This window comes from Narcine bancroftii, chromosome 4, assembly GCF_036971445.1.
Source record: "Narcine bancroftii isolate sNarBan1 chromosome 4, sNarBan1.hap1, whole genome shotgun sequence".
Lineage (NCBI taxonomy): Eukaryota > Metazoa > Chordata > Chondrichthyes > Torpediniformes > Narcinidae > Narcine > Narcine bancroftii.
In genome coordinates, this window is record NC_091472.1 from 317786370 (window position 1) to 317800917 (window position 14548).

Genomic DNA, 14548 nt, shown 5'->3' on the forward strand with positions numbered 1-14548 from the left:
ATTTCCACTATTCCCACATCTAAAATTCCCTTAACCCAAAGTGTTCCCCCCCCACTGAGTTGCCCCTTATCCCTTGCTGGGCAACCACAACTCCCCTCTCCATTTGGATTGTGAACCCACTTGCAAGCGTCAACTGATTTCACAGTGACTGTTATTCTCTCCCACCCAACCCCCTCCGGAAAATACTTTTATCTTCACATATAACAAAGCTCACCCTCTTTATTCTCCCCTTACTTCCTTTCTTCCCTTTTCTTTCCCTCCTTTACTTCTTACTTATACATTATTTTTTCTTCTTTATATGAAGTTTGTCGTCATTCTTTGTTCTTGTTACATCTCTTCATCTCTCTGTTTGTTTTGCAGGCGTTCTGCAAATTCTCGTGCTTTCTCCGGATCTGAGAACAGTCTGTTTTGCTGCCTGGGATAACTATTTTAAGCACCGCTGCATATCTTAACATAAATTTATAGTTTTTTTCTTCCTTAGGATCGATTTTGCTGCGTTAAACTCCTTCCTCTTCTTCAGGAGCTCAAAACTTATGTCTGAGTAGAAAAAAAATTTTTGACCTTTGTATTCCAGTGGGTTTTTTTTGTCTTCTCTCATTTTTTTCATTGCCTTCTCCAATATATTTTCTCTTGTCATATATCTCAGGAATTTTACTAGAATGGTTCTTGGTTTTTGTTGTGGTTGTGGTTTCAGGGCAAATGTTCTGTGTGCCCTTTCTATTTCCATTCCTTCCTGTAATTCTGGCATTCCTATGACCCTGGGGATCCATTCTTTTATAAATTCTTTCATATCTTTGCCTTCTTCATCTTCCTTAAGGCCCACTATCTTTATATTGTTTCTCCTATTATAGTTTTCCATTATATCCATCTTCTGAGCTAACAACTTCTGTGTTTCTTTAACTTTTTTATGAGTTTCATCCAATTTTCTTTTTACGTTGTTCACTTCCATTTCTACGGCTGTTTCTCGTTCTTCCACCTTTTCTAATCTTTTCCCTATTTCTGTTATGACCAGCTCTAATCTACTCATTTTTTCTTCTGTACCTTTTATTCTTCTTTTTATTTCATTAAATTCTCGTGTCAGCCATTCTTTTACTGCTTCCATATATTCTTGAATTTTTTTTATCTATGTACTGTCCATTCCCTTCATCTTCTATTTCTCTGTGCAGAGCTTGATGTTCTCCCTCCTCTTCTCCTGAGTCCACTCCAAGGCCTGTGTCCTCTACCTCTCTTTCTTGTATCTGTGTCTCCCCTGACCTTCCTGTCGGGCTGTTTGTCTCAGTTTGTTGAGTATTTTTTTCCATGGTGTCTTGATGTTGGTCCTCTTCTCTGGGCTGGTTATCTGCTGTGTCTCTGGTTTCGTTATTTCATTCTCCTCCCTCCTGTTCCCGTTATTTTCTATATCTTCCCGCTGGGAGCCCTGCTGTCAGGTCTTTCTCAGCTGTTCAAGCTGTGAATTTCCACTCCACAGCTGGTCCCCCCTCCCGTCGCTGTTGTCTTTGTCGTGCACATCGCGCATGCGCGGTTACGCACCTCTGTTTGGCTCCGTGAGCCATCTTTGTAGTCCTGCCTTCAGTGGGTCACGACCCTGCGGGGTTTCCACTGACCACGGGGAGTGGGCTCCTCTTTCCATTGCGGGTCCCTACTTCTTCGTACAGGTAAGGCCTTCACCTTTCTCTTCCGGCATCTTTCCTTCTTATTTTCTTCCCGTTGTTTTTGGCTTTTCTTTCTTTGGTGCCATTTCCTCCACACCTTTATATTTTATTTGTTGTGGTTTGTGTGTCTGGGGCTTTGCTTTTTCTTTACTTTTTTCCTTCTTTTCTGAGAGGGCTGATATTCTCCTACCGGCCACTATTCCATCACATGACTCCTTGGCTGAAAGGCATGTTGATACGTGTTTGTCGTAACGCGTTCCAAGATATGTACTGATGCTCCCAAGCACAAGCAGAGTTGAAGTAGAGAGGCGTGGGGGTGAGTCACTCAGGGATAGTCTGACCAAATCTGATACAACTTGTAGACTGGTCTGTACCCAGAGTCCAGTGGACAGCCTCAATGAAGATGCCAACACAGCCACTACCTTCATCAGGGGTCGGGGGAGGGGAGAGAGAGAAAGGGGGGGGTGAAGAGAGAGCAAGGGGAGAGAGATGGGGAGAGAGAGAGAGAGAGAGAGAGAGATTGGAGGAGAGAGAGAGAGACATTGGGGAGAGAGGGGGGAGAGAGAGAGTAATAGGGGATAGATAGAGGTGAGAAAGGAAGGAAAGAGGGGGAGAGAGGGGAAAGGGGGGAGAGGAGATAGAGAGAAGGGAGGGGGAGTGAGAGGGGGAGGGAGAGAAAAAGGGGATAGAGAAAGAAATAGGGGATGGATAGAGGGGTGAGGGGAGGAGAGAGAGAAAGGGGGAAGAGAGTGGTAGTGGGGGGAAGGGTATCCATTCCAATTTGCCTACCTCAGCAAGAGGTTGTGATAGTACAGATTCTAACACCAATGTGTATATGTGTCTATGTACAGATAGTCGTGTAAGATGACTGTGATTGGCTGAGAGTGTAGCCACACCTACTGGCAGGTCTTAAAGGATTGCTCCTAGCCAGACCAGGTCATTCTGGACTGGTCGACCTACTTGTGATATGTTCTATGGTTCTATCTGAGACATTCATCTTCATGGAACAATATTTATTTTTTATTTGTATAAATAAATTTTTATTTACTTGTCCTGCATGTGTACTGTTTGTCTGTACGTGTGTTCTATCTGGGTGTGTGTCTGTGTGTTTTGCACTGAGGACTGGAGAACACAGTTTCATTGGGTTGCACTTGTACAATCAGATGACAATAAATTTGACTTGATTTGACAGAGGGATTTTGTGATGGGGTGATTTCAAGTGGCTGTTAAGGGCCCCTTAGTCTGTATGAAAACTGTTCCTCTCTCCACAGATGTTGCTTGTCCTGATGAGATTTTACAATTTTTAATCACAGATTTTCAATATCTGCCGTTTCTTTGATTTTCATATATTGTGTGGCTTTCTTTAACCCCACAGAACACTACAGCACTGTACAGGCCCTTCAGCCCTTGATGTTGTTCTGACCCATATATTCCTTTTTTAAAAAGTACTAAACCCTCCCTACCCCGTAACTCTCTGTTTTTCTTCCACCCATGTGTCTGTCTAAGAGTCTCTTAAATACCCCTAATGTTCCAACCTCCACCATCATCCCCTGGCACCGCATTCCAGGCCCCCACAACTCTCTGTGTAAAAATCTTAACGTCTCCCCTAAACTTCACTTTGTACCCAAGTCCTCTGGCATTTGCTGATCCTGCCCTGGGAAACAGGTGCTGGCCGTCCACCCTCTCTCTGCCTCTCAGAATCTTGTCGACCTCTATCAAGTCTCCTCTCATCCTTCTATGCTCCAAAGAGAAAAGTCCCAGCTCTGCTAACTATCCTATCAACCTGTGCGGCGACCTTGAGGGGTGTATGGATTTGGACCCCAAGGTCCCTCTGTTCATCCACACTCTTAAGTAACCGACCATTAACCCTGTTCTCAGCCTTCTGATTTTTCCTTCCAAATTGACCATATACCTCCTCCTTTCTGCAGTCTCGGAATATCGACCGTACCCACCCGCCTGCTGTGAAGGAAGCAAACATGTACTACCTGATCGAGTGCACCATTGCTCTTTTTATCTCTCTGCTGATCAATTTGTTTGTGATTGCTGTGTTCGGTGCGGCCTTCTACAAGCAGAGCAACATGGATGTGGTGAGTGCTGGACAGTGGAGGGAGGGGACAGGCAATATACAAACGTGCTGGAGAAACTCAACAGGTCATGCAGCAACCCTCTGCCTTGTAGTGATCAGAACTGTCCCCACCTCCCCATCCCATGGTAACCAGAACCATCCCCATCACCCTCAGCCCGTGGTGACCAGAAGTGTCCCCGCCACCCAATTCCATTGTGACCACCACCGTCCCCAGCCCCTCTCAGGGCCCAGCCCCTCCCTCCTACGATGTGGTGAATGGGCCCTACTCTGCCCTCAGTGGGATCTCCCATATGCATCATAAATCCCCAGCAGGCCTTCCACGGCCCCTGCTGCTCACTGACCAGCCGCGGATCTACCATCACTGAAACCCAGAAATACTGGAGATGCTGCAAATATAAAAGTTTTAAATTAAATTTATATTTAAATTTAAACGTTCAGCACGGTAACAGGCCCTTCCAGCCCACGAGCCCGTGGTGCCCAATTGCACCCAATTGACTTACAACCCCGGCACATTTTTAGAGGGTGGGATAAACCAGAGCTCCCGGGAAAAACCCACACAGTCAAGGGGAGACCGTACAAACTCCTTACAGACAATGCAGGATTTGAACCCCAGTCCCAATCATTGGCACTGTAAAACCTTGTGCTAAACGCTATGCCAACCACGTTGCCTCAAATATAAAATAGCCATAAACAATACACAAAAATAGGAAAAGAAAATTCAGCAGGACTTGGCTGCGCCTGGAAGAAGAGAAACCGGGGGTTCTGACTGAGTTCTGGAGCAGGGTCTGAGCTGGAACGTCCATTCTGTTTCTCTTGTCTCAGACTCTTTGACAGGCACATGGATGGAAGAATAGAGGGTTACGGAGTAGGGAGGGTTTAGTACTGTTTTTTAAGAAATATATAGGCCAGCACAACATCGAGGGCCGAAGGGCCTGTACCGTGCTGTAATGTTCAATGTTCTATGTGGCCATTACCTCCATGGGTTAATCCTGGAGATGTTTACACATCCAGTCACAAATCAGGGAGCCGCTCCATCTCCACAGTCAGTGTGTTTGTCGCACTGTTGTTCATTTACAGTCGAGACGTTGTTTGTTACCGCGATCGGGAGGAATGGATTAGGGTTTAAATCATTAATGTTCTAAGTGGGATAGTCTCTGTAAAAAGATAGCCATGCCGGTGTGTATTGGCTGCCAGCCGTCATTTAATTACCATTTATTCCTAATTGTATGTTCAACGCATTGGATCAACGTCGTTGTGTTAAATGTGCTGCATAAATAAACTACTACTACAGTCTTGAAGGTAGTGAACGTGTGGGAACAAGCAAAGAGCAGTATGTTTACCGCCCGGTGATCTGGCCTGCTCCCTTGCCAGCTGCAGGGTTCCCAAGGAACCCAGCAGCAAAGAGTCAGGCCTTTTGGCCCATCTAGGCTGTGCCAAACAATTCTTCTCCGACCATCCATACACTTAGTGTATGTTCATCCCTTGAGATCCTGGTCTAGCCATGATGGGTTGGTGACCCCTGGTATGGTCCACGAGACTGTATGAGGGTTGGGGGTCCATCAGACAGTCCCTGTGAAGGGAGGCCGATTCAGCAGGAATTCCAGGGTGCCAGAAAAATGAATGAAAGGAAAACATTTGTAGGCTGGGGAAATAGTGGGTAAATGGGAAAGAATCAGAAATGTTATCACAGAGGTGACAGGCCAAATGGCCTGGGTGTTTGATGATACCCTCCCCAAGAGAAGTGAGGCTGTGCTGTGGATATGTAGACAGCAGCATGTCAGCGAAACATGAGGAACGGGTGCAGCTCTGTGTCAGGGCACGCACGGAACGGGTACAGGAAGATGTGGGGAACGGGTATGGCTCCGTGTCAGGAAGATGTGGGGAACGGGTATGGCTCCGTGTCAGGAAGATGTGGGGAACGGGTATGGCTCCGTGTCAGGAAGATGTGGTGAATGGGTATGGCTCCGTGTGAGGAAGATGAGGGGAATAGGTATGGCTCCGTGTCAGGGACACGTGGGGAACAACAGACGATGGTGGTGAGGTGGGTGCACAGCAGAGAGTGGGCTTGGGGCAGAATGTCCATTTGTGGATTGGGAGTGGGGGACCAAGGCAGCTTCACAGGAGTTACTCTGACTTACTTGTGTCTGCAGGGAAGGGAACCAGTGAGCTGGCGACCTGTTCTCCTGCCTACACCCAGTTCCAGCTCAGGTTAGAGCACTGGCCTTGTAAACCTGGGGTCATGGGTTCGATCCTCCCTGGGACTCCATTTCTGTGAGGGGCGCTAGACAAAGTAGCGACCTCTGTCTTCATTCCTTTCGTTACTAACAAAGTTAAAGAATTTCATGTGTGTTACATTCTAAATGTAATATTACAGGACAATAATGGAACTGTTACCTGTTCTCACACCTTGCCTTGTATTTTCTTCCAGTACAATGTCTGTGCAAACAGTAGCAGTCCCTACCTCCATCTGCTGCCCCGGGACAACAGCACCTTGGAAGTGGACATTTTCAAAGGGGTGAGTGGCAGAGGACGGATCCAGTAACGGCAACGTTTAAACAGTGCACAAAGCAGTTGGAGAAAGTCAGCCAGCACACAGCGTGCATCAGAAGTAAAGGGCCTAGGCCTTGTAACAGCTCAGATTCACCACAGCTTACAACAACCCCCTCCCTCATTTCTTCCAGCAGATCATGACTCAACTTTCTTTACTAGTCACTGGACACAACACTTCATTCTTCAACTCCCCCAACACCATCCAGCTAAACCCCTCTGACCTTCTTGTTGGGTCACTGCCACACGGGTGATCCTGACCCTCTCACTCTCCTCCTCCTGCGTCCATCATCCATCACCTGTTTTCTGATGCTTAAGATCAAAGATCCGGTAAGTGGTGAGAGAGTCGGCAACACAAGTCGGGCAGACCACCAAAAGATGGAATCCAACGATCCACGAAAGCCATAACAACCGTCTCCGCAGAGATGTCAGTGACAGGAATGGCGTCCTTCCACCTGGTAGTCCGCTCTTCACACATGAGTAGATAAGTATATCCCTGTACTTCCTTTCGTCGGGACCGGTGCCAGCCGCCACTGACGATGTAAGCGATGTAATGCGTGGCGGTAATCGTGCCCATACACGGGTGTGTTGAGCATCAGTAAATGGGTGATGGATGTCGGACGCAAGAGGAGGAGAGTGAGAGGGTCAGGATCACCAGTGTGGCAGTGACCCAACAAGAAGGTCAGAGGGGTTTAGCTGGCTGGTGTTGGGGGGTTTGGGGGAGTTGAGGAATGCAGTGTTATGTCCAGTGAATAATAAGAAGAAAGTCGACTTCCTGGTTTGCTGGAAGAAACGAGTGAGTGTGTTCTTTATTTGTAAGCTGTAGTAAATCAGAGCTGTTACAAGAGGTGTCCCCATGAGTTCACAGTACCTTAGAGCCATAGAACAATTACACCACAGAAACAGGCCGTCGCCTCTCTAGTCTGTGCAGAACCGCTTTTTTTCTTCCTAGTCCCAATAACCTGCACCCAGTCCATAGCCCTCCATACTCCTCCCATTCATGTATCCATCCAAATTCTTCTTAAAAGTTAAAACTGAGCCCTCATTCACCATTTCAGCTGACAGCTCGTTCCATACCCCCACCACTCTCTGTGTGAAGAAGTTCCCCCTCATGTTCCCCCTAAACTTTCCCCTTTCACCCTTAACCCATGTTCTCTGGTTTGTATCTCACTGACCCTCAGTGAAAAAAGCCGACCTACATTTACTCTGTCTGTCCCCCTCATAATTATAAATACCTCTATCAAATCTCCCCTCATTCTTCTACGCTCCAGGGAATAAAGTCCTAACCTGTTTAACCTTTCTCTGTAATTCAGTTCCTGAAGTCCGGGCAACATCCCAGTAAATCTTCTCTGCCCTCTTTCAATCTTATTGATATCCTTCCTGTAGTTCGGTGACTAAAACTGCACACAATCCTCCAAATTTGGTCTCACCAATGTCTTTTACAACTTTACCATAACATCCCAACTCCTGGACTCAATACTTTGATTTATGAAGGCCAAGAATCCAAAATCTCACTTTACGACCATGTCCACCTGTGACGCCATTTTCAGGGAATTATGTCTCTATATTCCCAGATCCCTCTGTTCTACCGCACTCCTCAGTGCCCGTCCATTTACCGTGTACGTCCTTTCTTGGTTTGTCCTTCCAAAGTGCAACACCTCACACTTGTCTGCATTAAACTCCATCTGCCATTTTGCAGCCCATTTTTGCAGCTGGTCCAGATCCCTCTGCAACCTCTGAAACCTAATTTAAAATCGATAGTGATGAGAATAAACCCCTTACCAGAGCAGTTGGGGAGGTCAAACTGAAGATTCCACCCCCCTTTTTATTAATAATGCACCAGCGAGGTTTATGATCCTCAAAGTGTGTTTCTCTGCCTCAGTGTGATGAGTCAAAAAACAAAGTACATTTTACTTGTGGAGCGTCTTCCAGAGCAGGTTGCCTGTGAAGTGGAGGATGTCTTAGTGGATCTGTGTGGTAATTTCCCATATGACATGCTATCCTGCAGTGTACTCAGCCAGTTAAGGAGACTCATATTGCCCAATTACCAGCTGATGACAGCCAAGGTGATGGGCAACTATCACAGATGTTGAGGAGGTGGCACAGGTTGGTTGGAAACAGAGCTTCCTTTGATGTTTGCCTCGTCATGTTCAAGTGCATTTGGTGAGTGTCTTTCGAATGTCCACCCTCGATCAGTTGGCAGATGGTGCCGACCTCGTTATGTCCACGATCTCTGCATTGAAGATGGAAGGATTGACTTCTTCCCCAACAGGAGCAAATGGAACTGGAACAACTGCTTCCTGCACCTTGTGAAGCTCCAGCACCTTCTCAATCAAAGATATCCAAATTGGAGCAGCCCTGACTGCGCAGTCCAGGCTTTGAGCACGCAACGGAATTCCTTCCGCCGGAATCGTGGTGGTCGAGTATGTGGTAAAGGCAATGGACAGCGAATTTATTTGAAGCATTGGAGATTTGGTGCTGCTGGTCCTGTCAGCCACCTTGCGATTTCTACAAATGGCAGCCGGGAAATGACCAGACCCGACAGTAGAGGCAACTGCTGCCCATGGGCATGTTAGTGTAGCGTGAATAAAAGCTCTCATGACTGGAAGGAGAACATATGCTTTTATTAGCTTATAACTGAGGGTAGGGTCTCACAGTGGTCTTCAGAAGGGCTCAGGGTTTAGGAGGGAAACCAGGGTTATATGTGGGCAGATGGGGGCAGAGCCAGGAGGCAGGGACAGGGTGGGGCCTGGGGCGGGACCAGGCCGTCAGCACAACAAACTAGCAGTGAATCCCAGTTCACTGCATTCACCCCTTCCTGCAGAATTTAGGGACTATGGATGAAGACAAAAAACATTGATTCAGATATGTTTTCAAAAAATATATACATTTATTTACAAATTTAAGTGGACTGGGGGTCTGGAGATCCTGGTGGAGCACCTAACCATGGGAGGGCCTTAGCTTCCTTGAGTCTCCTTGTCCCCTGTGAAGGAGGAGAGGCGGGCTGGGTCTCTGGCTCAATGGTGGAGGGGGATGCACTTTCCTCCTGAATCGGATCCGAAGCCCTGACTGGGGGTGGCGAGAATGAGCTCCGTGGCTCGCAGGGCACCTGAGGCAATGGACCCTCTGTTCCGCTGGGTGCCAGGTACCTGATGGAAACGGTTTCCTCCCTGTACTCCACATAGGCGTACGTGGGGTTGGCGTGGAGCAGTTTCACCCTTTCCACCATGGGGTCGGTTTTGCTTCTCCTCATGTACTTCCTGAGAAGGATCGGACCAGGAGTGGTGAGCCAGGTTGGGAGTGTAGTTCCCGATGCCAAGACTTTAGAAAGTGAATAGGAACTCATGAGGAGTAGCGTTGGTCTCGGTACATAGTAGCGACTGGATGGAATGGAGTGCCATAGGGAGGATGTCCTGCCAGCGTGAGTCTGGAAGGCCTTTTGACTTCAAGACCAGTTTGACAGCCTTCCAGACTGTGGTCTTCTCCTTTTCAACCTGCCCATTCCCCTGGGGGTTGTAGCTAGTAGTCCTGCTGGACCCGATGCCCCTCGCCAGCAGGTACTGACGTAGCTCATCATAGCTGGGACACCCAAACAGGGTGAAAATGGCGTTTAGGGCCTTTATGACTGACGAAGTGGATGTGGCTGGACATGGGATTATGAATGGGAAGTGAGAGTACTCGTCAATGAGAGAAGAAAGTGTTCCTGCTCATGGAGGGGAGAGGTCCCTTAAAATCAACACTGAGCAGTTTGAAGGGCCTGAATGACTTGATCAGGTGCACCTTTGCAGGGTGGTATAAGTGCGGCTTGCACTCTGCACAGACCTGGCGAGACCTGGTCATTTCCTTGACATTTTCCATGGAGTGGGGCAGATTGCGCACCTTGACAAAATGAACCATGCAGGTGACCCCTGGATGGCAGAGCTCATCATGCAGAGACCGCAGTTGACTGGTGTGTGAAGAGGCACATCTTCCTCTTGATAAGGCATCTGGAGGGTCATTAAGGGCTCCTGGATGATAGGCAATGACATAATTGGAGGTGGAGAGCTCGATCCTCCACCTTCCAATCTTGTCATTCTTGATTTTGCCCCCTTGACATTATTAAACATGAATATGACCAAGTGCTGTCAGTGAGGAGGGTAAATTTCCTACCAGCCAGTCTCCAGTGCCTCACGGCTTCTATAATGGCTTGAGCCTCCTTTTCCACAGAGGGGTTCCGGAGCTTGTGGCCTTGCAATGTCTGAGAATAAAATGCAACCAGCCTGCCCGCCTGGTTGAGGGTTGACGTCAGAAGTGTCCCTTTCCAAGAGGACATCGCGTGCATGGCGGCTTTTGCAATGTGGTTTCGAAGGTAGTTAAAAGGTATTTGGGGTTTAGCCGGAGGGGAAATTAGTGGCTTTTAAGAGATGGTGAACCTTATCAATGTATTGAGGGATCCACTGGGCATAACATGAGAAAAACCCCAGTCATCTCCTCAAAGTCTTCATGATCCTGAGAATAGGGAGCTCTAACAGGGGGTGCATCCTATCAGGATCGGGAGCAATAATACCATTCTCCACTGTGAAATATAAAGTGTTCACAATCACTACTCTGGAGACAAAGTCTTGGAGAACAGGTTCAGCTTTATTTCAAGTCTGCAGAATCGGGTGTCTCTGGTCTGGAGATACACCAGAGGTTCAGAATCATCATTCTTTTGTACAGTCCCGCGCTCAACATCACCCCACCTTCATTTACCTTCTTCCAATCAGAATCCCAATACATTACAACATTCTCCTTCTTCCATCAATCCAGGTTTCACTCAGTTCCTCCCTCTTCCTACATCGCATGTTATGTTAATTAGTTCATTCTCTCCTTAGGGGCGTCTTAGTTAATATTCATGTCTCTATTAAGCAAGCGCAGTACTAGCTATAGACTACCTTAGGTCACTGTACCAGCCTGAACCAGATCCTTGCATCCTTTGGGCTCCTGATAAGAAGAGGCCTACTAGCTAGTATTTTGTATTCCATCACTTTTCACAGAATGGTGCGAGTTTAATCACTTTTAACCATTTTACACCACATGAACACACACTTGTCAGAGTTAAAAGTGAGGTTCAGGGTCTTCGCCGCATGGAGAAAGCTCTGGAGGTTGGTGTCATGGTCTTCCAAGGTATGGCCAGAGATGGTGACATTATCGAGGTAGGGGAAGGTAGCCTTCAACCCATACTCATCCACCATTCTATCCATCTGCCTCTGGAAGATAGAGCCCCATTAGAGATACTGAAAGGGACCCTCCGGAATTGATAGAGACGACAGTTAGCCTCGAATGCCATATATGGACGGTCCTCAGAACGGATTGGCAGCTGGTGATATGCAGCTTTCAGGTCAATGATTGAATAGACCCGATATTGCATGTCCGAAATTCAAGGGAGGGGCAGAGATTGGGCAGACAGTTTGAGTGAAACTCAAAAGTCTTTGGTGCTGCGATTGTAGTGAAAATTCAACAGGTGTCGCAGAGTCCACAGGCGGTACAGATATGTTTTTAACAGGAAGGTCTGTAATCTTTACCTCTTCAGGAGGCTGTGAGACATGCTGAGTTGCTCCAACATTTGTGCTTTTTTGCTTGTTCTCCATCGGGCACACAAAACTCAAAACGGTCAACCAGTTTACCTATCTCGGCTGCACCATTTCATCAGATGCAAGGATCGACAATGAGATAGACAACAGACTCGCCAAGGCAAATAGCGCCTTTGGAAGACTACACAAAAGAGTCTGGAAAAACAACCAACTGAAAAACCCCACAAAGATAAGCGTATACAGAGCCGTTGTCATACCCACACTCCTGTTCGGCTCCGAATCATGGGTCCTCTACCGGCATCACCTACGGCTCCTAGAACGCTTCCACCAGCGTTGTCTCCGCTCCATCCTCAACATCCATTGGAGTGCTTTCATCCCTAACGTCGAAGTACTCGAGATGGCAGAGGTTGACAGCATCGAGTCCACGCTGCTGAAGATCCAGCTGCGCTGGGTGGGTCACGTCTCCAGAATGGAGGACCATCACCTTCCCAAGATCGTGTTATATGGCGAGCTCTCCACTGGCCACCGTGACAGAGGTGCACCAAAGAAAAGGTACAAGGACTGCCTAAAGAAATCTCTTGGTGCCTGCCACATTGACCACCGCCAGTGGGCTGATATCGCCTCAAACCGTACATCTTGGCGCCTCACAGTTTGGCGGGCAGCAACCTCCTTTGAAGAAGACCGCAGAGCCCACCTCACTGACAAAAGGCAAAGGAGGAAAAACCCAACACCCAACCCCAACCAACCAATTTTCCCCTGCAGCCGCTGCAACCGTGTCTGCCTGTCCCGCATCGGACTTGTCAGCCACAAACGAGCCTGCAGCTGACGTGGACTTTTACCCCCTCCATAAATCTTCGTCCGCGAAGCCAAGCCAAAGAAAAAGAAGGCTGTTTACACATAGAGCCCTCCATAATGTTTGGGACAAAGACATTTTCCCTTTATTTGCCCCGGGGGGGGGGAAGAGTTTTAAATTTGTAATCAAACAATTCACATGAGATTAAAATGCACATTTCAGATTTTATTCAAGGTTATTTGTTTACATGTTGGTTTGACCATGTGGAAATTACAGCATGTTTAATACATGGTTCCCCATTTCAGGGCACCGTAATGTTTGGGGCATTTGGCTTCAGGTGTTTGTGATAACGCGGGTATGTTTAATTGCTTCATCGGTGCAGGTATAAGAGAGCTGGGCTTCCCTTAATCTTTACATCATCTTTGGAGTCTGTCATTGCCATTTTGCAACATGAGGACCAGATATCACAAGATAAAGGAACAGAAGTAGGCCATTCGGCCCATCGAATCTGCTCTGCAAATCCACCCTGAGCTAAACTGTTCTCACATCTAGTTCCAAATTCTGGCCTTTTCCCCATATCTCTTTATAGATCCCTATGAACCTCCCCCTTGGCACAGACTAGAGGTGCCAAATAGTCTGTTTTCTCTACTGTAGCGTTCTATAGAATAAAACAGTAAGAAACATCGCCAAAACCTTAGGATTATCAAAATGAACAGTTTGGAATATCATTAAGGAGAAAGAGGATACTGGTGAACTCAGTTGTCACAAAGGGACTGGTATTCCAAGGAAGACCTTCACTGCTGAGGCAGAAGAATTCTCACCATAATGAAGAAAAATCCCCAAACGCCTGTCGTTCAGATCAGAAACACTCTTCAGGAGGCAGGTGTGGATGGTCAATGACCACAGACTGCAGAAGACTTCATGAACAAATACAGAGGCTTCACTGCAAGATGTAAACCACTAGTTTGCCATAGAAAGGACGGCCAGATTACAGTTTGCTAAGAAGAATGTAAAAGAGCTCGCAGAATTCTGGAGAAAGGTCTTCTGGACAGATGAGACCAAGATGAACCTGTATCAGAGTGATGGCAAGAGCAAAGTGTAGAGGTGGAAAGGAACTGCCCAAGATCCAAACCATCCCATCTTGGCTATGGTTTGCATCTTGCAGTGTAGCCTCTGTATTTCTGTTCATGAAGTCTCTGTGGACAGTTGTCACCAGCACATCCACAACCTGCCAAGTGAAGAGTGTTTCTGATCTGTCGGACAGGTGTTTGGGGATTTTTCTTCATTATGATGAGAATTCTGTCATCACCAGTGCCGGTCTTCCTTGGCCTACCAGTCCCTTTGTGATTTTGCAGTACGTTCTTTCTTCTTAATGATGTTCCAAACTGTTGATTTTGGTCATCCTAAGGTTTGAGCAACAACTCTTACTGTTTTATTCTCATTTTCCAGCCTCATAACGGCTTCTTTGCCTTTCAATGGCACAACTCTGGTCCTCATGTTGAAAAATGGCAACTACAGACTCCAAAGGTGACCAAAAGATTAGAGGAAGCCCAGCACCGATGAAGCAATTAAGCATATCCGCGTAAACACAAACACCTGAAGCCAAATGTCCCAAACATTACGGTGCCCTGAAATGGGGGAACCATGTATAAAACGTGCTGTAATTTCCACATGGTCAAACCAACAGGCAAACAAATAACCTTGAATAAAATCTAGAAACTGCACTTTAAATCACGTGAATTGGCCCCCGGTGCAAATCAAGGGAAAAGTGTCTTTGTCCCAAACATTATGGAAGGCCCTGTATAATTCCAGAACTTTCTGCACATGTACATGTGCTTTCAAGTGGAGTACACAGGAGTGTGCATGCATTCCCGAGACTGTACGTGTGGAATAGTGTTTCCAGTCCTGTGCACAAAAC

The 14548-nt window shown here is 47.1% G+C and overlaps 1 protein-coding gene across 2 annotated transcripts in view; it reads left to right on the forward strand.

The window, feature by feature from the left end:
* The window catches only part of LOC138762313 (natural resistance-associated macrophage protein 1-like), an 81107-nt gene that overhangs the window by 44184 nt on the left and 22375 nt on the right, over window positions 1-14548 (forward strand). For both annotated transcript variants that reach the window (XM_069936067.1, XM_069936068.1), the window contains exons 9-10: window positions 3581-3739; window positions 6167-6253. In XM_069936067.1, the coding sequence (XP_069792168.1) occupies window positions 3581-3739; window positions 6167-6253 (246 nt within the window). The remainder of the gene's footprint in view (window positions 1-3580; window positions 3740-6166; window positions 6254-14548) is intronic.